Source organism: Rattus norvegicus, chromosome 14, assembly GCF_021556685.1.
Source record: "Rattus norvegicus strain SHRSP/BbbUtx chromosome 14, alternate assembly SHRSP_T2T, whole genome shotgun sequence".
Classification (NCBI taxonomy): domain Eukaryota; kingdom Metazoa; phylum Chordata; class Mammalia; order Rodentia; family Muridae; genus Rattus; species Rattus norvegicus.
Genome location: NC_141547.1, coordinates 35,651,826 through 35,675,711, shown reverse-complemented (window position 1 = coordinate 35,675,711; position 23,886 = coordinate 35,651,826). Strand labels below are relative to the sequence as shown.

Genomic DNA, 23,886 nt, shown 5'->3' with positions numbered 1-23,886 from the left:
AGGCTGAGCTTTCGAGGCCAGCCTGGTCTACAGAGCGAGTTTCAGGACAGTCAGGACTACACGGAGAAATCTTGCCTCGAAAACCAAAAAGTCAAGACATACTATTAAAAAGTCTTTTGGGGTAAAGGGAGTATCCAAGGAATACAACGCGCGTTAATTACCGTTGAAAGATTAGCACAGAAGTCTTTTCCATCATCCGACTGTCTCTGAGCTGTAAACCTTAAGCCAACGAAACAAAACAAAACAACCCCCGCCCACGCGTTTTAAACGGATGAAATAATGCCTTTAAAAGTGCTTAGCGCAGTGTCTGGCCCATAGGAACCACTCAACAAATTACGGTTATTAGACTTCCGAGCTCTCAACCATTCGGGATTCGGGTTCTCATTTTCAGGGGATGGAACGGGCCACAGATGGTCCCCGGGGCTGCTGCCAGCTCCGACAGTCTCCGGTTTCAAGCAGGAACCTACTCAGTATTGCCAAACAAACCAAGGAAACCATCCATGCAGCCAGGCGAGGCCATCGGTCCGCGAGTCTCAGCACCCACCCCTTGCCACAGACGCCAAAGGCGGGGCTGAACCGGAGCCTGAGCTGGATCTGGATCCCGGTTCTCGATCTCACCCTGGCTCACAACTATCTTTGGGCAGGATAGGCGGACAGGGCAAAACTCCAGAGCTAACCCAGCCCGACCCACCTTCGCCGGCGCCCACCACACCCCTTCCGGCTGGGGCCCCGCCCCTAACAATGACCCCGCCCCTCTGGGTCCCTCCCGTTTTCAGGCCCCGCCCCCAGCCCCGCCCCACCGCGAGCCGGGCGCTTAGTTCTTTCAGCCCACGGGCAGCCACGTCCTCCCCTGACGCTCTGAGGTCACCGACCGGGCTGGCCGGCAGGGGGCGGAGGGACGGAGGGAAGATGGCGGCCGAGGCCGGATATTGGCGCCGCCTCCCCCAGTCGCGGAGCCGGCGCAGATGAGGCGGCTCGGCTGGGGCCAGCGGCGCTTCGCAACCCGAGCCGGGGAGACCCTGGCGGTGGGGCCTGGCCCTGCTCTATGCCGGCGCCTCGGCTAGCGTGAGCGGTGGCGGTAACGCCTCTCTCCCCCGTGCTTCCCCTGCGGCTTGGGAGTCGGAGCGGGCGGCGCGGCCGGCATGGAGGACGTTAACTCCAATGTGAACGCGGACCAGGAGGTGCGGAAGCTGCAGGAGCTGGTGAAGAAGCTGGAGAAGCAGAACGAGCAGCTGAGGAGCCGCTCAGGAGCCGTGCAGAGTGCAGGCCTCCTCGGGCCGGGCAGCCCTGCTCGGGCCGGCGTGTCCACCCCCTCCTCGGGCGCGGCGTCCCCTCGGGGCTTCCCGCTGGGCCTGGGCGCCAAGGCGAGCGGCGGGGCGGGCTCGGGCCCGCGACGGACCAGCAGTGAGGATCTGCGGGACGCCACCTCCTTGCTGGCGGCTGGTGAGGGCGGCTTGCTGGACGAGGTAGAACCGCTGCGGCCCGACGAGCTGGAGCGCTTGTCAGGCTGGGAGGAGGAAGAAGAGAGCTGGTGAGCGCGGGGCGCCGGGCCGGGTGGGCCTGGGGGAGGGGTGTCCCTGGGGAAGCAGGGTGGGCTCGGCGGTGGTGGGGACGCAGGCTTTGCCTGATTCTGCTGCGGGCAGGTTGGCTGGAGTTTGGGGGTTCGAGGCGTGCCTTGGAAACAGGTCTGTAGCTAGTTCTCTTCTGGGTCGTGGAACCTCTGGGTGCTGGACCCAACTGGACCCAGATGGGGTCTGTGGCTTGGCACAGTCCCGGTGGGCCCGCACGCTCAGAGCACTCAGAGGTACCAAGCTGCTTCGTAGGAAGTGATCCTGCTTTGTGTGAAAGACTGGCTTTCGGATGGTGTTCTGAGCGTTTTGGATATAGGGAGAGGTCTGCTTCAAGAGGTAACGACCAGGTGCGGGGACATACAGAGTAGCAGTCAGGGCTTTGGACTTGAGTGAGATGGGTATGTTTGTGGGGAGGCCGGGTTAACGTCACTCCCCTTTGGGTAGTTGGGGTAAAGCTTTGCTTTGTGTGTGTGTGAAGAGGGCAGTGGAGGGATGGGGCTGCTTTGTGTGAAGTCGGCGGCGGTGGAACAGGAACCCTGAATTTTATTTTTGAGAACAAGAATTGGGTCTGACATAATTTCGGAGCCGTGAAGCAGTAGCCACCATAGCTGACTATCATTTCCATGCCATTCTGGAGGCAGAGAAAGAGTCCTATTTTAAAAATCCAGACCAAAGCCGTAATTGTCATGAGGCACCTCTTGATGAGCTTGTGACCCCACACCTTAAAGTCACACTTTCGTTAGGCCACGAGCAGCTTTCCCTCTAGTTTTATTTTTGATTTAAAAACACCTGCTGGAAATTATCCTCACAAATTCATCCGTTTTTGAAGTCCTAACTTTTAGCTAGAACGTTTATGCTGTTGACATTAAAACTTCTCTGAGGTCGAAATCTCTCATGGACTGGTATCCAGGCCTCCAGCATTGAAGAATTCTAAGCACTGCCTAGCTGGATGTAGGCCCTAGGTTTGTCACTTAAAGGTTTATGACCTTGGAGAAGTTACTTGGAGCTTCACTTCTTTTCCTCAGGAAAATTCTCATTCTTGTGTAGAATTCTGAAGATTAAGTCAGATAATCCACGTGTACTTTTATTTTAGCACTGGGCTAAAATAAATTCTCCAGGACTGGGCACTATTAGCCTTAAGCCTGGCTATTTAAATCAACACTATTTTGTGAGTTTGCATGTGATCCCTGCTATGGGAGATTCTAAAGATTCTTAAGTGCTGATGCCTGTGTGCGAGGCCCTGGCAGTCATATTGAGAGCTAAGTCTTGGTCAGTTAAACAAGGTAGGATGTGTATAGTGAAGTGAGAGAGTTATAGAACAGCACTAGTGCCTTGGTCCAGATACTAGGCCAAACTTTTCGGAGACTGTATAAGTCAGAGAGGGAACTAGGAACATTCCAGCATTTTACGTGTCACAGCTACAAGAAGTATTTTTAACTCATACTTAGGACCATATGAGTGACAGGCCTTGCTTCTTGCCAAGAGATACCAAGTATTAGTAGAATGAGTGCAGTAGTTAGAACACGCTCATGTTAGTGACCCTGTCCTCTGAAGGGATCCTGTGCATGTGCACTTTGAAAGAATCCAGAGTCATCCAAGTATCATCACAGCCCTTCCAAGTGATGATGAGATCAGTGCTCATGGTAGTGAGGATTGGCTGCACCCACCAGCCGGTTTTAGATGGATTGGTAGAGCACAGTGACTCCACCAGGCAGGCACCAAGCAAGTCTTTAGCTGCTTTGGTTTCTGAGCATGGATTTGTCAAGGTAAAGCAAGTACTCTTAGGTGAGCATGCCAGGAGTTTGTTTTGACCACATGATTCCTACTTACTCTGTTTCACATGGTTCCATGTCTTTGGTGCTATAGATATCTTATGCTTTTTCCTGAAAATGCTTATGGGATTTAAAATCTGGCCCTGAGTTCGACTTTAACTGTGATAGGTCAGGGGAGAGTTAGATAAAGAAATGAGGGTTAAAATGCCGTGGGGTGTGTCTGAGTAGTAGGAGGGTGTGGCTGTAAGTGGCTGGAAGAGTTCATAGTAAAATTTGCTTTCTCAGCAAGTCAGAAACCTACCTTCCATAGCTCGATTCTATTGCATATCATTTTCATCTAGAGAAAGTTTTGCCCCTAGCATATGCCACAAAATGTAGAAGGTAGGAGTAGGCATTATATGGGAAAATAACTGGCTTCTGGTATAAATTTAAGTAAGGGAAACGGGGCTTATCAAAAGTGAAGGGTTTCTTTCATGCTGGGCTTTTTCGAGATGCAGATCTGTATTGGCCATAATAAATGCTCCAGGGATTGTGGTTGTTTCCTAAACTTAATTGAGTTCCCAAGGAGCTAGTTATCATCTCATAGAACGCACTTAGGCAGGAGTGGTGGACAGCTGGGAGGGCTCAGCTTCATGATACACAGTGCACAACCTAAGTGTGAGTAACAGTGGATATTTTACTGTGCGTGGTGCACTTTAATTCTTTCTATTGTGTTGTCTTTCATTATGGGAAAAAACTAGTTACTACTAGCCTCACTTACAGACCCACAGATGAGTTGCAACTTTCAGTCTGAAAAACGTTGCTCTCCAATAATTCAGAAAAGCCCAGGAAAGAGAATTAAGATGATTAGGTATCCGTGAATTAAGTGTTAACAGGGATGGGGTGGGAGGTGGAATTAAAACATTTTTGCATTTAATTAGATTTAGCTTTTATATATTTATGAGGTAGGTATCAATGTCGGTGTAAGGAAACTTTATCTTGGCATCAAATAACACAGTAAACGGTGACACTAAGCTTAGAATTCATCTCTTCATACATTAAAGTTTATGATACTCTCATTGCTTTGCATTTTCCAAATACAACCTCAGCTTTCCTACATGAACTGCCCCTTTTATGTTTGGTGGTACATGTGTGTCCCTGGTGCCCTTCTCACCATATGCTGAACATTTTCTTCAGAGTCAGTTTCAGTTTATTGAATAATTTCTTAGATGATATAATTCCCTATAATAATAATGGTCAGGTATTATCATTGAGGAAGGGTCTTACTGTGTCACTCTGGCTGTCCTAGAACTATGTAGGCCAGGCCAGCCTCAAACTTAGAGATCTGCCTGCCTCTGTCTGCCAGGTGTTGGGCTCAAAGGCGGGAACCAGAGCACACTTGGCTGACTTATTTTTTTATTTATTTACTCTGGTTGCTCATTATTAGACATGGTATCCAGAATTGTATTCCCGTTTTTAAGGTAACTAGAGTGTGTACACACATCTCTTGAACTAAGCTATCTTCAAGACATACTAATGGTTGGGCAGTGGTGATGCATGCCTTTAATCCCAGTACTCAGGAGGTAGAAGCAGGTGGAGCTCTGTCAAGCACAGCCAGGGCTAGCCAAAGAAACCCTGTCTTGGAAAACCAAACAAAAACAAGAACAAAAAAGAAAGAAAAAAGTAATCAAATTTACTGATAATTAATTTAGAGAGCCCAGGCTGGATCTTACTGTATAGCACAGACTAGTTTGAACTCATGACAGTCCTCAGCCTCCCACCTATTGGGATTATAGATGTGCACCAAGCCCTGCTATTGTATTTTAAACTGTTAGTCATGAACAGTTTCAATTTCTTGTTACTAAGTTTAATAGGTGCTGGTAATATGACCTACTCTATCTACCCTGTGTTTTCTATTAAATGATCTTTTTTTTTAAAGTAGTATATATTTATTATATATAAGTACACCATAGCTGTCTTCAGACACACCAGAAGAGGGCATCAGATCTCATTACAGATGATCGTGAGCCACCATGTGGTTGCTGGGATTTGAACTCAGGAGCTCTGGAAGAGCAGTCAGTGCTCTTAACCGGTGAGCCACCTCTCCAGCCCCTATTAAATTATCTTAAACTATCTCTCCCTAATCTTGTTTTTTTTTTTTTTTTTTTTCCTGAGAAATTTTTTGAGTTTAAAGACAAGGCATTTATATCTCATGTTTAGTCTTTTTTTTTTTTTTTTTTTTCCTTTTTTCCAGGGCTGGGGATCGAACCCAGGACCTTGTGCTTCCTAGGCAAGTGCTCTACCACTGAGCCAAATCCCCAACCCCTCATGTTTAGTCTTGACTTAGGTATTTGCTACATATTTTCTAATCTTTTTTATATCTTTATATTTACAACATTTATTGTAGGTCTTTGTTCAGATTGTGTGTATGTACACACATTGGTGTTTTGCCTGCATGTTTGTATGTTTGTAACTAGGCATGGTTAAGGAATGGAGTTGTAGACAGTTGTGCTGTATAAGTACTAGGAATTGAACTCAGGTCCTCTGGAAGAACAGCCAGTGCTCTTAACCACTGAGCCATCTCTCCAGCTGCATTTGTTCAGATTGTTGTCAAAAAAATTTAAGTGACAGATAAATCATTCTGAAGTGTGCATGCAGCTGGCCTTGACTCCCTCCCGGAAGACCAGTCCATTAGTGCCCATGTGGTTACTCACAGGCTGCTAATTCTTTCTATTGTCAGGACAAAGGACATTGGTTTTCTGTGAATATGCTGAAAGATTTTGGCAAGTGCTATACTGTAATTAAGCTGTAATGAGCCTGCATGGTTCTTACCTGCAGTGAAATCACTCCCTTAAAGTGGGAATTGGGATGAATTTGGTTTGATAGAGTTATGAGTCATGAAATCAATCCTTTATTTCATAAACATTGTTTAATCTTTTTTTTCAGTTTGCTCTGGAATTAGGAATTTGCCACCTTTGGTCATGACCTTTTCCTTCATATTTCTGATCCATAGTGATTTTTTTTTTCCTTTGGTTCTTTTTTCCGGAGCTGGGGACCGAACCCAGGGCCTTGCGCTTCCTAGGCAAGCGCTCTACCACTGAGCTAAGTCCCCAACCCCTAGTGATTTTATGATAAGGTTTTTGTTACTTTTTTTCATAGTGTAGAGGAGTAGGGATAAGCATATTTTAACTAAATTGGCTTAATAGTCTTTGAGCTTGTAGTCTCTTTGATTCTCTTTGAAGAATGCTCTTCCTTTCCCATCCAAACAGAGGACAGAAATACTTTTGTCTTAGATATTCAGTGTCCAGGTTTATTTTGTTTGTGATTGGGACTGATGTTTCTTTTACCGATGTTACTGTAATTTTATTCCTCAAGTTGTTCATTGTTGAGCTCTAATTTTATAGTATTTGATACACCATTTAACTAACACACATTTTTATACTGCAGATTTTATTTTTAAATTTATTTATTTACTCATTGTGGGGGGTGTTCATGTCACAGGTGGGCACACAGAGTTCCTTGTACAGCTTCCTCAAGTTGGTTCCACTTAAGCCTTATGGGTCCCCGGGATTGAACTTAGGAAGGCTTGGTGACAGGCAGGCTCGTTTACCCACTGAGCCATCTCTCCAGCCCTATAGGCATATTTTAAAGCCCAGAAGATAGTGACTTCTAGTACAGACAAGGCCGTGCAGCTATCACCTCTGTTAATAGGTGGACACTCAACACCGATGGACACTGACTGACTAGCAGTCACTCCCTATGTTCCTCTCCCCTTGTCCAATTGTCTGCTTTGCCTATCAGATTACCTATGCTGCACCCTTCATGTAGATGACTCATATAGCAAATGGCCCTTGTGCTATTTTTTATCTAGCATAATTCTTGCAAGGTTAGCTCGTGTCACAATACTATAATACTGCCTTTACCCTTTCCTCCTTTTATGGCCTGAACAATATTCTGTTGTATGACTTTACGGGTCTCATGTATCCATTCCTTTGTAGGTGGGCATTTGGATTGTTTCCACCAATTGGCCATTATAAATAATGCTGCTATGACATTTATTTACACATTTTTGAATGAACATATGTTCTCTTTTTCTCCCCCCCTTGGGTGTGTGCTTATGAGTAAAATTACTCCAAATGGCATCACCATGCTTAATTTTTTGAGAAACTGCCAGACTGTTTTTCACAGTAGCTGTACCATTTCTCATCATCACAAGCAGTATGTGAGGGCTCTGATTCCTCTGCATCTTTGTCAGCACGTGTTAGGTCCACCTTTAATTGTAAACCTTCTATTAAGATCATTTTGGTTCTGACTTGCGTTGCTGGTTAATGATGTTGAGCATCTTTTTCCTGTACTTCTTGGCCATTTGTGTTAATTCTTTTTGAAAACTGTCAAACCCTTCATACATTTTTTTCCTGTACTAGGTTAGACCTGGTGTCTTCGGTATATTAGGTGAGCACTCTACCACTGAGCTGTATTGGCTCCTCTTGTCCTTTTACTGGTTGGGTTATTTGTCCTTAAACTGTAAGTTGAGAGAACTTTTCATAGATTCTGGGTGTGCATGGCTTATACATGTTCTCTCCCATACCATCTGTTCTCATTTTCCTGGAAGAAGTTTTCACCGCCCACCACCTGAGGACTCGGATTATGGGCATCACTGTAAGCTTAATTTTAATACTTAAAATGATGATTTTTACTTTTATGGTTTTGATTTATTTTTGAGACAAGGTCTCTACATAGCCCTGGCTATCCTGGAACTTGCTCTGTGTACCATGCTAGCCTCGAACTCACAAAAATCTGCCTGCCTCTGCCTCCTGAATGCTGGGATTAAAGGCATATGTCACATACCTGGCTGATTTAATTTTTAAATTTCTTTCTTGCCTTCCTCTCTCCCTCCTTTCCTTCAGTGAACCTACTATGTGACCTGAAACTCTCTGATATAGAACAGGCTGGCTTCTCTTATATAGAACAGATGTGGTCCTGCTTCTTCCTCTAGAATACTAAGATTAAAAGTGTGCACTACCACAGGCATCAACTTCTTTTTTAAATTAAAATATTATTATATTATTTCCCTCCCCTTCCTCCGTCTCCCACATGCTCACCCAAACCTTGCTTCCTCTTAAGTTTATGATCTTTTTATTTAATGTATTGTTACTCTTACATGAATAAATATACAAATATAGTCTGCTGAGTCCATTTAGTGTTGCTTGTATGTATATCACTTGATATTGAATAACCAGTTAGGGAACTTGTCTCTAGGCAAAAGCAGTTCTCCTTCTCTCAGCATTTATTAATTGCCTGTAGCTCTTTATCTAGGGGTGTAGCCCAATGACATTTCCCACCCATGTATGTCAGCTGGTGCTGTCATTGTTTAGGTATTGACCAGGTATTGTTGAGATTTCATGGGTGTAATAACTAGATAGCACAATCTCAAAGATGTCCTAATCTTTTGGCTCTTTCAACCCTGCCCTTGTGTTTTTTGAGCCATAGATAGGTGTTGTATTGATGTATCAACTGGGATCGAGCATTTTGTCCAGTATATTACTTCCTGTAATATCCCCCATCTGCCACATACAGAAACTGCTTTAACAAGAGGTGAGAAGAACACAGTTGGGAATTTGCTGGTTTAGAACTGGCAATAGTACATTTTCCTGTAAGACCCAAGACCTCAATAGTCTGGGTAGTTGACTCGGTGTTCAGTACCAGGCTTGACTTCTCTCCTGTTGGTTGGCCCTTCATTCAGGCAGCAAGGCAGCTGTTGGTCACTGCAACAGTGTAAGTGTAACAACGGTGTAAGTGGCACTGCTGCGTTTTGGGGATTTCCTGGTGATCGTTATTGTGGTGCATGGGTCTCCCTGCTGCTAAGACTACTGATTGCTTGCCTCCCTTAGCAGCACACTAACTAGCACCTCCTACCTCTGTAAAGGATCGCTCTCAGGGAGGAGACTTGGATCAGATCCAGCTTAATTCCTGAGAGTCCTGCATCCAAAGGGCATCATGTCTTTAGCAATAGGGACATACCATCAACTTCTAGGAGACAGCCAAGGGTAACAGCAATAGTTTGTATTATTTTGAGAGTCTTTTAGAGTATCCCAACAACAACTCGAGAGAGAGAGAGAGAGAGAGAGAGAGAGAGAGAGAGAGAGAGAGAGAGAGAGAGAGTGAGAGTGAGTCATATACTGGATTGTTGTTGTTGTTAGTTTGGGGCTGGGGAGGATTATCCAAGTGGTAACTTCATCTAACGCCCCCCCCCCCGCTATTTTTTAGTGTTAGATGAATATAAAATATGAATCTCTGTCATGTTTTCAAACATCTTCCCTTTTCTTTCCCTTCTGTATTGTCCTGCCATCTCCCTCCCCAACTACTGTCTCCCCACTTTCCCATCTCCTCCTTCATATCACTTGTGTCCTGCTGTTCCCTACCATCTGTGACCCCTTTTACTTTTCTGGGTTCTGGGATTACTCCGGGATAGGTATCTGAAGATTTGGAGCAGGAACCTCTGATGAAGGAGATCATGGTGACATGTGTCTTTCTGGTCTGTGCTACCTCAGTCAGTGTACTGTCTGTAGTCCATCCATTTACCTGCACATTTGTGGTTTAGTTTTTCTTTACAGCTGAAGAGTATTCTTAGTGCACATGTACCACATTTGCATCATCCATGCTCAGGTGAAGGTCATCTAGGTTGTTTCTATTTCCTAGCTAATGTGAGTAGAGTGGCAATGAGCACAGCTGAGAACGTATCTGTGGAGAGGATGCTGAGTCCTTTGGGCATGTGTCAAAGAATGGGATAGCTGGATCATGTATATGGTAGATTAATTATTTAGTTTTTTAGGAAGTCTTTTAATTTTAAGTCTTTGTATTCTTCAAGATTTATTTGAAGTAAAAGAACATAAATGTAACTTTGTTAATCGTCCCTTTTTGCTGGTGTGTGTTTTGTTCATTCATATTTGTGTGATGCCTGTGTGGGTGCATATGGAGGCCAGAGGAAATTCCTTGGGTGCTGTTTCCCATTTTTCTCACTGACCTTGAACTCACCAAGTAGGCTAGGCTGCCTGGCCAAGGAGCCCAACCATCTCCCTGTCTCTGTCTTCCCAGTACTGGAATTAAAAGCACACACTATCATACGTGACTCTTCACCCCCAAACATGGTTTCTTGGGATCAAACTCAAAATCTTGTGCTTGTTGGAAACACTTTACCTTTTTCCATTTAAGCCATTCCCCTGCCTGTTTTATTTATACAGGGTCTCCCTCTGCTTGCTTATAGTAGTTGCCCAGGCTGATTACAGGCATGAGCCACTACTTCTAGCTGTTAAACACAAATATACAGTTCAGTGACATTGTATATTCATATTTATGTGCAGCCGTCAGCAGTGGTCATCTGCAGGCCATTTCTGTATTCCTCAATGGAAACTTTCTAGTTACTAAACAATAATTGCTTCCCTGTCTGACGGTAACCATTCTGCTTTCAGTGTCTGTGCTACTCTAGGCTCCTTAAACAAATGGGATTATATCTGTTGTTTGCCACTTAATTATTTTACTTAGCGTAAGTTACTCAGGATTCATTTATGTCATAGCATTTCACAGGATTTCCTTCTTTGTTAAGGCTAGGTGATATCTCATTATTGTATTGTATATGTCACTCTTCTTTCATTGATGGAAGATATTGCTTTCACATCATGACAATGATAGATAGATAATGCTCTGACCGATGGTACAGCTGAATTCTGCACTTCTGAATACTCCTCTCTTTGGTGTGTGCTGTGCTTATGTATGTAGGCACGTGTTCAAGTCTATAGGCAAGGATGCATGGAATTGTGTGTGCGCGTGCGCGAGTGCGCGTGTGCATGCTCCCAAGTTCAATGTGTCAGAAATCTACCTTGATAGCTCTTCTACTTTCTTTGTTGAATTAGTCTGTCAGTCAAACCCAGAGGTCACCCATCAAATGGCTAGTTCTGCCAGTCAGCTTGTTGAGTTGGGATGAAGGGGGTTGAGGAGGGTTAGTCTTGCCAATCAGCTAGGGTGGAGTGAATTGGTCAGGTTGTGGAGGTCTCCTTCAGAGACTGACATTACAGGTGAGCTACAGTGCCTGCCCAGCATTTCCATGGGTTCTGGGAATGGAAGAGTTCTGTTGTGTGTATGACAAGCAAATTAACTTCTGAGGAGGCCCTCCTAAGTCTGATATTGAGCTTGTTCTGGAACTGTCTTTCTGTTGCCCACACTGGTTGTGCTTCTGTGCTTTGATCATTTATATGTTCTTAGGTTGTGGCAGTGAGAGCAAACCCCAGTTCTTATTTCCCCTCAGCCACTGGTTCTGATGTAAACTGTTGAGGTAAACAAAGGATCTCTTAGATCTTCTTTTTTTTTCCGTACAGGTGAAGTTTTTAGTGGGTGTCTCAGCACTTAGTGGCTTGTGTCACAGACTGTCATAGCTATGTCCCTTGTACTAAGGTTGAAACGTCTTTACATAGGCAGCTTTATTCATACCTGTCTTTGGCCTGTTGGCTTGGAATTAACACCCACAGTGCCATTCTTATTTTATATTTATAATTTAATACTGTTGGGAAACTGAAGTGCACACATGTATGTGTCTGAAATCTCTGCAGCTGTTAGAGTAAACCGAGTATTCATCATTGTGGGGAGGGCTAAGAGCTGCCATCTCCTGGTCTCAGCCAGTGTGCTTGTTACTATGAATTGTGCTGATAGAAAAAAGAATTGTGCTGGGCAAATAGGGAGACTGTATTTGAAGACGTATCTAAATGAGTTTGTGTTGCATCTCTGCTTACTGTGCTGTCCTAAAATAGATGAGAGGTCAGTGTAACATATGCTCCTGCAGGGGCTTCACTGCTGAGTCAGGCTTAACTGACTGGTTGTTAGCACCCCAAAGACAGGGTTTGGCTTTCTTTCTCCTTACCTTTAAGATAACCCTTAGTGCTGACATGAACCTCCTGAATCCACTATGCAGAATGCAGATTGGAGATAAGAGTTTCTAAGAACAATGTGAATCTTCATGCTTTTTGCAGAGATGCCAGAAACTTCTGTATATCTCGAAATTGTAGAAAATTGAAATCAGAAGTAGACTAAATGTGTTCTGTGAGCTTCTTCTCATACTCGGTAATAAGCCCAAGACAGCTTCTCTAGTGCTGTAAATATAGAGATGACTCACTATACCAGGTTACTCCACCTTACCTTTGTAACTGTTCCGCCCAGGTGAAACTCTGAACCAGTTAATACAATTCTCTTCTCATACCTAACTCCAACAACTACCATTCTGCTTTCTGACTATAAATTTGATTAAGCCAGCTAGCTTATTATTACGTTTTGAATCTGTAGTGCCCTCCAGTCTCACAGATTTTATACTGTTCACCAGCTGGAGTCTATTTTGGGGGTCTGGAGAGGCTTATGAGGGAAGGCCTAACAGTTAGAGGAGGATTCCTAAGGGTGGCAATAGATGGCTATACTCTTCATGGTTCTGCTCAGTAGCCTGCCATCATGTGTCCAGATGCTCCTGTGTGCTCTGCTGCTGTGGTCTGTCCTGCTATCATGCTTTTCATATTGTGATGTACGATGCACTGAGACCTTCTGAGGCTGAACCAGGACAACTCTCTTCTGTAGACTGACTGAGAGAAGGAAATGTAGATGGAATCAAGCCACGTTTGCCCTTTTGTTTTGGCTTGTTTTATTTAATCCATTTTATGACCTGTGTATGTCATTCCTCTTATAGTAAGGAAGCTAGACCCAGAGTCTCCTAGCTGAGAAATAGGGGGGAATTGGGACTTAGAGCAGGCTGAAAGCCATCTCTGGAAAAAGTAGTTGGCTTTGCTTTGTTTAGTGATAGATGCAGTTTGAGGAAGAAGGGCTGATGATCACATTTGATTTGGATGCCATATCTTAAAAATGGCATAAAGTCGCACAGTTTTTGATATAATGTTAAGGATTGCTTTGTTTTGTTTTGATTTTCCAGACAGAGTTTCTCTGTATAGCCTTCGCTGTCCTAGAACTTGCTCTGTAAACCAGGCTGGCTTCAAACTCCGAGATCTACTTGCTCTGCCTTCCAGCTGAAGAAGAATTTTTTAGTGGATTTGCTCTTGGGCCTGCAGACTGGGCCTGTGGTGAGAGCGCTGAAGGATTTGTGAAACGTTTAGTGAAGTAGTTACTTGTAAGTGCTCGTAATTCTGTTTTTCTGGTAACAGGACAAACCAACACTGCAGTCTACACAACAGATAGGGAAGTCTGTCTGTAGCAATGGAAGCTTCTGTTAGTTTTAGGTCTTATCTTGAATATTCCTAGTACGAGCCACTTCCTACTGAGGGCAGGTAAGAAATGTAAAAATTCATAAAAGCCTTCATCGTGCATAGTAGATCAGGGTGTTATAAGAAACAGGAGTTCTGAGTGGCTGACACCTTTCACCTGAGCTCATTTACTTTTGCCAGAGCAGCTCCTGAGCAGTCAGGCCTCAGCTTCTGATGTTCGTTTTGCATAACAGTTCCTTTTACTCCTCTTGCCAAAATCTAAGCCTCAGCTCACACTTTCTCTGTTAAGAAATTCTCCTTACCTCCTTACCATTCTTTTTGTTACCTCATTGCTGTATGAATGTCGGTTTGGAAGTATGTTTGGCACAGCAGCGTCTTGCTTGTGTCTCTAGGTCACGAGCACTATCATACTCACCTTTCTATTTCTAGATCAGGCACAGCTTCTTGTATGTAATAAATTCAGTTGCATTAAGCTAGTTTGAGTTAGTCTGAGTAATAGTTATATTGGGCTAAAATAAGGTAAAGCTGTAGAATGATGAGGCTGACTTCTTACATGACCATTATAATAGCAACAGTGAGGGATTCCACGTGGTGTCTAGGTGAGAGCACTAGGAACTTTGCTCTCGTACCTAAGGACCTCATGAGCCCTTCTGAATCATGGGTGATACTAATGCGCATGGTTGTCATTGCTCTGCATGTGAATCCCATGTGTGTAGTGCCAGGGGGCCTGGCTATCCTCGGCTATCCTCAAAGGGGTCCACCTTCACCATGTACACCCTCATTAAGACCCTGCCTCCTTGCCACCTTAATAGGAACATCTGTAACTCTACCCGCAAATAATGTGACTTTTTCATGTGGTTTTTAAAAAGAGAGAGTTTGGTGATCAAGTAGCAAAATTAACTAGTAAATAGTATTATAAACTGTGTTATTTATGAGGTACCAACTAGGAAAGGCTCAAAAAATGTTGGGCTGGAGGCTAGAAGACCATATTAGGGCTGGAGACGTGGCTCAGTAGTAAGAGTGTGTGCTGCTCTTGCAGAGGACTCCACTTTGGCTGGCAACTGCATCTATTCCTGCTCCAAGCAATCGGAATACTGTCTTCTGGCCTCAGCTTATGCACTTAGACAGGCATACCTACATGCACATAAATAAAAATCTATCTTTCTTAAAGACTGGGTGAGGTGGTATATTTTTAATTTAGCACTCAAGATACAGGCAGATCTTTGTACATAGTGAGTTCTAGACCAGTCATGGTTACATAGTGAACTTCTATCTCAGTAAGTAAAAACCAGTGGAGGGATTAAAATAATAGTCTCCATGAAGTCTGAGGAATAATACACAGTAGCACAGTATTATATGATATGACTTGTGAAGATGAAGGAGTGTTCACTTAAATTTAGATTTGCATGATGAGGATGAGTAAACCTAAGTCTGGTTTACTAGAAGGAAAGCTCGCTTACCCTGCCTTCTGCCTACTATTCAAGAGTCGTTTCTGCTCCTCTCCGGATGAGAGTTTACAGAGCATCCACTCATGGTGACTGGAGAAGTCTCTTCGCTGGAAACTAAGAATGGATCAGGATGAGGAATGGGGTTTAATAGGAGCCGTCACAGTAATGAAGAGGTCCTTGCTGTGGATTTGGTCTCAATTATTGTTATATTTCAACCATCATGAAATTAGATGGCAGATTGTTGAGTGTTTTTTAAAAGATGGTATTTCTTTATTAGTACTTCAGCAGTAGCTTTAAAAAGAGCCCCTTTTTAGTAATCTTAGAACGTGAATGTGGGTATCCTTGAATTGTGGCTGTCATTTTCCTTCCAATAGGAGGATAGTGGATCTGTTTTGTTTGTCATTAAGAAATTTGTTTGTCCTTGGGTATCCTTGTCTAAGACTGATTTGAAGAGAATTAAAAACAAAATCCATGGACTGGAGAGAGAGTTCAGCTAAAAGCACTTGTTCTTACAGAGGACCTACCTGATTCCCCAAACCCACATGGTGCCTTACAAACACCTGTAATGCCAGTTCTAGGCGATCCAATGCCCTCTTCTGACTCTGTGGCACTAAACACACACATGGTGCACAGAACATGTAGGCAAAATGCTCATGTGTAAAACGTCAATTAAGACAATAAAATAAGTAGGGTTTATGTCATTAATCCAGCACTTGGTAGGCACTGGCAGGGGATCTCTGAGTTCAAGGCCAGCCTGGTTTACAGAGTGAGTTCCAGAACAGCCAGGACTGCACAAAGAAATTCTGTCAGATGGAAAGGTATATCTTTCTGTAAGCATCAGAAAGTACAGGGAAAAGCATGAGTATTTGAACAAGATAGAGGAACAGCCTATAAACACACTTAATTGGAGTGAAGTTTCAGAACTAATGAGAAAGAAACACAGTTGAAAATACAGTAAATGTATATCAAACGAAGGTAAATAACTTTTAAAATAAAGCTAAATTACTGGGTTGGAAAACATTATGGGTAGCCTGTGAAACCTAGGGGGCTTTAGGATTTTGGAAATGTTAACAAGTTCTTGGGTGATAAATCATTGAAAGTCGTAATAGTGGTACATAGTAGGAGTCAAAGGACATATGTCGTTTGTTAAAGGTTACAATGTTTCGTCCAGAAACTAACTACCATGACTTCTACAGGTTAGAGCCCATTTTAGCTACAGAATCCAAGGTTCTCTGGAAGAATCAGTGTATATTACTATAGTTATAAATTTAACCAGTCGATTATGGTCTTCTTGCCATCATCTAACAATCTGAGTGTACATACAAGAGTCAGATAATCCAAAATGTTAAATAATGTGGGGGTTAATTTCAGCAAGGAAAAAGTTGTTATTTTTATATCTGTAGACTTCTATATTCAAAAAGGTTTTGCATTTTAAAAAAGAGTTATATTCAGTGCAAGGGACATTGCTCAGTCAGTAGAATATATGTGAAATCATGAGGACCTGAATTTTGATCCTCAGGCTGTGGTTGTATGCGTTTGCTATATCTGCACTGGAGAAACAGGGGGATTGTTAGGGCTTCATGACAAGCCAGCTTAGCCTACACAGTGAGTTCCAACCCAGGAGAAGCTGCTGCTGCTGCTGCTGCTGCTGCTGCTTCTTCTTCTGCTTCTTCTTCTTCTTCTTCTTCTTCTTCTTCTTCTTCTTCTTCTTCTTCTTCTTCTTCTTCTTCTTCTCCTTCTCCTTCTCCTTCTCCTTCTCCTTCTCCTTCTCCTTCTCCTTCTCCTTCTCCTTCTCCTTCTCCTTCTCCTCCTCCTCCTCCTCCTCCTCCTCCTCCTCCTCCTCCTCCTCCTCCTCCTCCTTCATTTCTTCGTGAATGACATTTAAAGGTAACCTCTGGTCCCCATATAAGGCGGGGGGAGAGGAAGAATGGGGGAGGAGGGGAGGAGTGAGTGTGTGTGTGTGTGTGTGTGTGTGTGTGTGTGTAGCTAGGTAGGTAGATCATCAGTCACTTCTTAGGGGCACCAATTTTGGAAGAAACTATTTATCCTAAAGGCAGAAGGAAACTGGCACAGAAGTTTTAGCAGAGGAATGAACTATTATTTAGTCAGGTTTTTTTTTTTTTAAAGCTTGTTGGCAAAGGGAGCCATCAACATTTTTCTTGTTGGTTGGTGTATCTGTCCATTTAACACAAGAAAAAACTGAAAAGCTAGGTGAAACCTTGTGAAATCAGAGTGAATTAGGTAAACACACTGCAGAAAATGGAAGAGAACTAATATCGGTGTCTAGAAATGTTGATGAGACCATTGGAGTACATATTCCACTTCAAAGCAGGATTGCCAGGGCAGTGATTGGAAACGGAACAAGTCTATAAGGCTCATTCTGTAACCAGACAAGGCCTCGATCACCAGAGACTGGGAAGACTTTATCCAGTAACTGATGGGAACAGATGCAGAGTCCCACAGCAGAACATTAAGTTGAGCTGGGGACATGCTGCAGAGGATGCTGAGGAAGGATTGGAGGAACCAGAGGGGGGTCAGAGATACATCAGGAGAACTCAGCCCACAGAATGAACTGACTGGACTCCAGCGGGCTCACAGGTCTGGGAGTCTGCATTGGTCAAACCTAGGGCCTCTGTGCTGTTATGGCAGAGTAGCTTGGTGTTCTTTCAGGAATCCAACAATGGGAGTGGGAGGCTGTGTCTGACCCTTTTCCTCCTGCTGGGTTGCCTTGGCCAGCCTCATGTGATGGTATGTGCCTGGTCTGTGGTGGCTTGTTTCCCAAATAATAACAAGTGTTTGATTGATGTGTCTGGGAGGCCTGCTCTTCTCTAAGGGGGCCTGGAGGAGAGGGGAAGTGACAAGAGATAATGGGGGAGGGGAGGGAGAGAAAACTGCAGTTGGGATGTAATGTATGAGAGAAGAATAAAAAGAAAGAAGTAGATGTTGAGCAAATTTCAAACCATGGCTGTGATGCAGGTAGAAATGGAGTAGATTTGGTCAAACTTAGCATAAGTGGCTCAGATGGGAAATGAGCTGAGGACGTACTCCTGGGTGTGGGGTGAGCTTGGGATACCAATACCAATGTGTGGAAGTCAGCCAACTTAAATTAGTGTCGGAGTACTGAGGACAAGCGACTGTCAGTGTACTCAGTTCCTGACATCTTAGCTTTGCCTTTATTCATGTTGCACAAGCTGCATGCACTCTGCCTGCAAACTCAACACAGTGAAAACACTGAGATTTTTGTGACTTACAGCACCATTCCTTAGTTCTTAACTATAAATTTTACATGACAACCTCTGTCAAAATATCCATATGTTGGACATGCCTCAGAGTTTTCATAGCTAAGATACAATGAAGTTCTTATGTTTAAAAATAGATATATATTTGATAAGTAAAACTTTTGCTTTAAAATAGAAATTCTGTGAATTTCTTAAAACACAACCTTTAAACTGGTTCTACTACTATGTAAAATTCTGTTCAAGAAAAAAAATCCCTTGCCTTATAAGTCCACAAACTATATTTTTGAATACCAGTCATGTAAAAATATAGTTTGTGGGGCTGGAGAGATGGCTCAGTGGTTAAAAGCACTGTCTGGAGATCTTCCTGGTTGCTGCCACCGCGGAGAGCTCGTAGGCAGCACCCCACGAGCAAATTTGAGCCTCGGGACCACAGGTAAGACCAACTTTTCTGCTGCAAGCGACCTGCTTGGTGAACTCAGGACACACAGAGGCAAAATTCCTCTAGGACCAGGCACTTCCGGCATTTAGCGCGGGGAGTCCCAAACCGGCGGATCCCTGCCTGCAGCAGCTCTCTGCTCCCAAACCCCGTGGGAGAGAGACCTCACCGCCTGGTCAGGTGGGCACTCCTGAGGCTGCAGAGGGGAAGAGACCACCAACACTGCTCACCCCTGCTCACATCCCTGGCCCAAGAGGAAACTGTATACGGCCTCTGGGTCCCCGTAAAGGAGGGCCCAGAAGCAGCAGATCCACTGCGTCTGAGACACTGCCAGAACTTGAAGGGACTGACCGGATAAACAGTTCTCTGCACCCAAATCCCGTGGGAGGGAGAGCTAAACCTTCAGAGAGGCAGACACGCCTGGGAAACCAGAAGAGACTGCACTCTGCACACACCTCTGACACCAGAGGAAAACACCAAACGCCATCTGGAACCCTGGTGCATGGAGGCTCCGGGAAAGGGCGGCGCAGATCTTCCTGGTTGCTGCCGCCGCGGAGAGCTCGTAGGCAGCACCCCACAAGCAAACTTGAGCCTCAGAACCACAGGTAAGACCAACTTTTCTGCTGCAAGTGACCTGCCTGGTGAACTCAAGACACAAGCCCAACAGGAACAGCTGAAGACATGTATATAGGAAAAACTACACGGCCGAAAGCAGAACACTCTGCCCCCATAACTGGCTGAAAGAAAACAGGAAAACAGGTCTATAGCACTCCTGACACACAGGCTTATAGGACAGTCTAGCCACGGTCAGAAATAGCAGAACAAAGTAACACTAGAGATAATCTGATGGCGAGAGGCAAGCACAGGGACCCAAGCAACAGAAACCAAGACTACATGGCATCATCGGAGCCCAATTCTCCCACCAAAGCAAACACAGAATATCCAAACACACTAGAAAAGCAAGATCTAGTTTCAAAATCATATTTGATCATGATGCTGGAGGACTTCAAGAAAGATGTGAAGAACTCCCTTAGAGAACAAGTAGAAGCCTACAGAGAGGAATCGCAAAAATGCCTGAAAGAATTCCAGGAAAACATAAATAAACAAGTAGAAGCCCATAGAGAGGAGACACAAAAATCCCTGAAAGAATTCCAGGAAAACACAAACAGTGAAGAAATTAAAAATGGAATTAGAAGCAATCAAGAAAGAACACATGGAAACAACCCTGGATATAGAAAACCAGAAGAAGAGACAAGGAGCTGTAGATACGAGCTTCACCAACAGAATACAAGAGATGGAAGAGAGAATCTCGGGAGCAGAAGATTCCATAGAAATCATTGACTCAACTGTCAAAGATAATGTAAAGCGGAAAAAGCTACTAGTCCAAAACATACAGGAAATCCAGGACTCAATGAGAAGATCAACCCTAAGGATAATAGGTATAGAAGAGAGTAAAGACTCCCAGCTCAAAGGACCAGTAAATATCTTCAACAAAATCATAGAAGAAAACTTCCCTAACCTAAAAAAAAGAGATACCCATAGGCATACAAGAAGCCTACAGAACTCCAAATAGATTGGACCAGAAAAGAAACACCTCCCATGGGGTTGGGGATTTAGCTCAGTGGTAGAGCGCTTGCCTAGGAAGCGCAAGGCCCTGGGTTCGGTCCCCAGCTCCGGAAAAAAAAAAAAAAAAGAACCAAAAAAAAAAAAAAAGAAACACCTCCCGTCACATAATAGTCAAAACACCAAACACACAAAATAAAGAAAGAATATTAAAAGCAGTAAGGGAAAAAGGTCAAGTAACATATAAAGGCAGACCTATCAGAATCACACCAGACTTTTCGCCAGAAACTATGAAGGCCAGAAGATCCTGGACTGATGTCATACAGACCCTAAGAGAACACAAATGCCAGCCCAGGTTACTGTATCCTGCAAAACTCTCAATTAACATAGATGGAGAAACCAAGATATTCCATGACAAAACCAAATTTACACTATCTTTCTACAAATCCAGCACTACAAAGGATAATAAATGGTAAAGCCCAACATAAGGAGGCAAGCTATACCCTAGAAGAAGCAAGAAACTAATCGTCTTGGGAACAAAACAAAGAGAAGAAAAGCACACAAACATAACCTCACATCCAAATATGAATATAACAGGAAGCAATAATCACTATTCCTTAATATCTCTCAACATCAATGGCCTCAACTCCCCAATAAAAAGACATAGATTAACAAACTGGATACGCAATGAGGACCCTGCATTCTGCTGCCTACAGGAAACACACCTCAGAGACAAAGACAGACACTACCTCAGAGTGAAAGGCTGGAAAACAACTTTCCAAGCAAATGGTCAGAAGAAGCAAGCTGGAGTAGCCATTCTAATATCAAATAAAATCAATTTTCAACTAAAATTCATCAAAAAAAGATAAGGAAGGACACTTCATATTCATCAAAGGAAAAATCCACCAAGATGAACTCTCAATCCTAAATATCTATGCCCCAAATACAAGGGCACCTACATACGTAAAAGAAACCTTACTAAAGCTCAAAACACACATTGCACCTCACACAATAATAGTAGGAGATTTCAACACCCCACTCTCATCAATGGTCAGATCATGGAAACAGAAATTAAACAAAGATGTAGACAGACTAAGAGAAGTCATGAGCCAAATGGATTTAACAGATATTTATAGAACATTCTATCCTAAAGCAAAAGGATATACCTTCTTCTCAGCTCCTCATGGTACTTTCTCAAAAATTGACCATTTAATTGGTCAAAAAACGGGCATCAACAGGTACAGAAAGATAGAAATAATCCCATGCGTGCTATCAGACCACCACGGCCTGAAACTGGTCTTCAATAATAATAAGGGAAGAATGCCCACATATACGTGGAAATGGAACAATGCTCTACTCAATGATAACCTGGTCAAGGAAGAAATAAAGAAAGAAATTAAAGACTTTTTAGAATTAATGAAAATGAAGGTACAACATACCCAAACTTATGGGACACAATGAAAGCTGTGCTAAGAGGAAAACTCATAGCGCTGAGTGCCTGCAGAAAGAAACAGGAAAGAGCAAATGTCAGCAGCTTGACAGCACACCTAAAATCTCTAGAACAAAAAGAAGCAAATACACCCAGGAGGAGTAGAAGGCAGGAAATAATCAAACTCAGAGCTGAAATCAACCAAGTAGAAACAAAAAGGACCATAGAAAGAAACAAAGAAACAAAAGTCGGTTCTTTGAGAAAATCAACAAGATAGATAAACCCTTAGCCAGACTAATGAGAGGACACAGAGTGTGTGTCCAAATTAACAAAATCAGAAATGAAAAGGGAGACATAACAACAGAGCCAGAGGAAATTAAAAAAATCATCAGATCTTACTATAAAAGCCTATATTCAACAAAACTTGAAAATCTGCAGGAAATGGACAATTTCCTAGACAGATACCAGGTACTGAAGTTAAATCAGGAACAGATAAACCAGTTAAACAACCCCATAACTCCTAAGGAAATAGAAGCACTCATTGAATGTCTCCCAACCAAAAAAGAGCCCAGGTCCAGACGGGTTTAGTGCAGAATTCTATCAAACCTTCATAGAAGACCTCATACCAATATTATCCAAACTATTCCACAAAATTGAAACAGATGGAGCACTACCGAATTCCTTCTATGAAGCCACAATTACTCTTATACCTAAACCACACAAAGACACAACAAAGAAAGAGAACTTCAGACCAATTTCCCTTATGAATAGCAACGCAAAAATACTCAATAAAATTCTGGCAAACCGAATCCAAGAGCACATCAAAATGATCATCCACCACGATCAAGTAGGCTTCATCCCAGGCATGCAGGGATGGTTTAATATACGGAAAACCGTCAACGTGATCTATTATATAAACAAACTGAAAGAACAAAACCACATGATCATTTCATTAGATGCTGAGAAAGCATTTGACAAAATTCAACACCCCTTCATGATAAAAGTCCTTGAAAGAATTAGAATTCAAGGCCCATACCTAAACATAGTAAAAGCCATATACAACAAACCAGTTGCTAACATTAAACTAAATGGAGAGAAACTTGAAGCAGTCCCACTAAAATCAGGGACTAGACAAGGCTGCCCACTCTCTCCCTACTTATTCAATATAGTTCTTGAAGTTCTAGCCAGAGCAATCAGACAACAAAATGAGGTCAAGGGGATACAGATTGGAAAAGAAGAAGTCAAAATATCACTATTTGCAGATGATATGATAGTATATTTAAGTGATCCCAAAAGTTCCACCAGAGAACTACTAAAGCTGATAAACAACTTCAGCAAAGTGGCTGGGTATAAAATTAACTCAAATAAATCAGTAGCCTTTCTCTACACAAAAGAGAAACAAACCGAGAAAGAAATTAGGGAAACGACACCCTTCATAATAGACCCAAATAATATAAAGTACCTCGGTGTGACTTTAACCAAGCAAGTAAAAGATTTGTACAATAAGAACTTCAAGACTCTGAAGAAAGAAATTGAAGAAGACCTCAGAAGATGGAAAGATCTCCCATGCTCATGGATTGGCAGGATTAATATAGTCAAAATGGCCATTTTACCAAAAGCGATCTACAGATTCAATGCAATCCCCATCAAAATACCAATCCAATTCTTCAAAGAGCTAGACAGAACAATTTGCAAATTCATCTGGAATAACAAAAAACCCAGGATAGCTAAAACTATCCTCAACAATAAAAGGACTTCAGGGGGAATCACTATCACTGAACTCAAGCAGTATTACAGAGCAATTGTAATAAAAACTGCGTGGTATTGGTATAGAGACAGACAGATAGACCAATGGAACAGAATTGAAGACCCAGAAATGAACCCACACACCTATGGGCACTTGATTTTTGACAAAGGAGCCAAAACCATCAAATGGAAAAAAGACAGGATTTTCAGCAAATGGTGCTGGTTCAACTGGAGGTCAACATGTAGAAGAATGCTGTTCGATCCATGCTTATCACCCTGTACAAAGCTTAAGTCCAAGTGGATCAAGGACCTCCACATCAAACCAGATACACTCAAACTAATAGAAGAAAAACTAGGAAAGCATCTGGAACACATGGGCACTGGAAAAAATTTCCTGAACAAAACACCAATGGCGTATGCTCTAAGATCAAGAATCGACAAATGGGATCTCAT

The 23,886-nt window shown here is 43.1% G+C and overlaps 1 protein-coding gene across 9 annotated transcripts in view; it reads left to right on the top strand.

Moving 5' to 3' along the window:
* Slain2 (SLAIN motif family, member 2) overlaps nt 1–23,886 on the top strand; it is a 78,485-nt gene that overhangs the window by 8,610 nt on the left and 45,989 nt on the right. For 3 of the 9 annotated variants that reach the window (NM_001437103.1, NM_001107214.2, NM_001437102.1), the window contains 1 exon segment: nt 947–1,531. The exons of the other annotated variants lie outside the window; for them this stretch is intronic. In NM_001437103.1, the coding sequence (NP_001424032.1) occupies nt 1,143–1,531 (389 nt within the window). In that variant the 5' untranslated portion in view covers nt 947–1,142. 9 annotated transcript variants of the gene reach the window in all.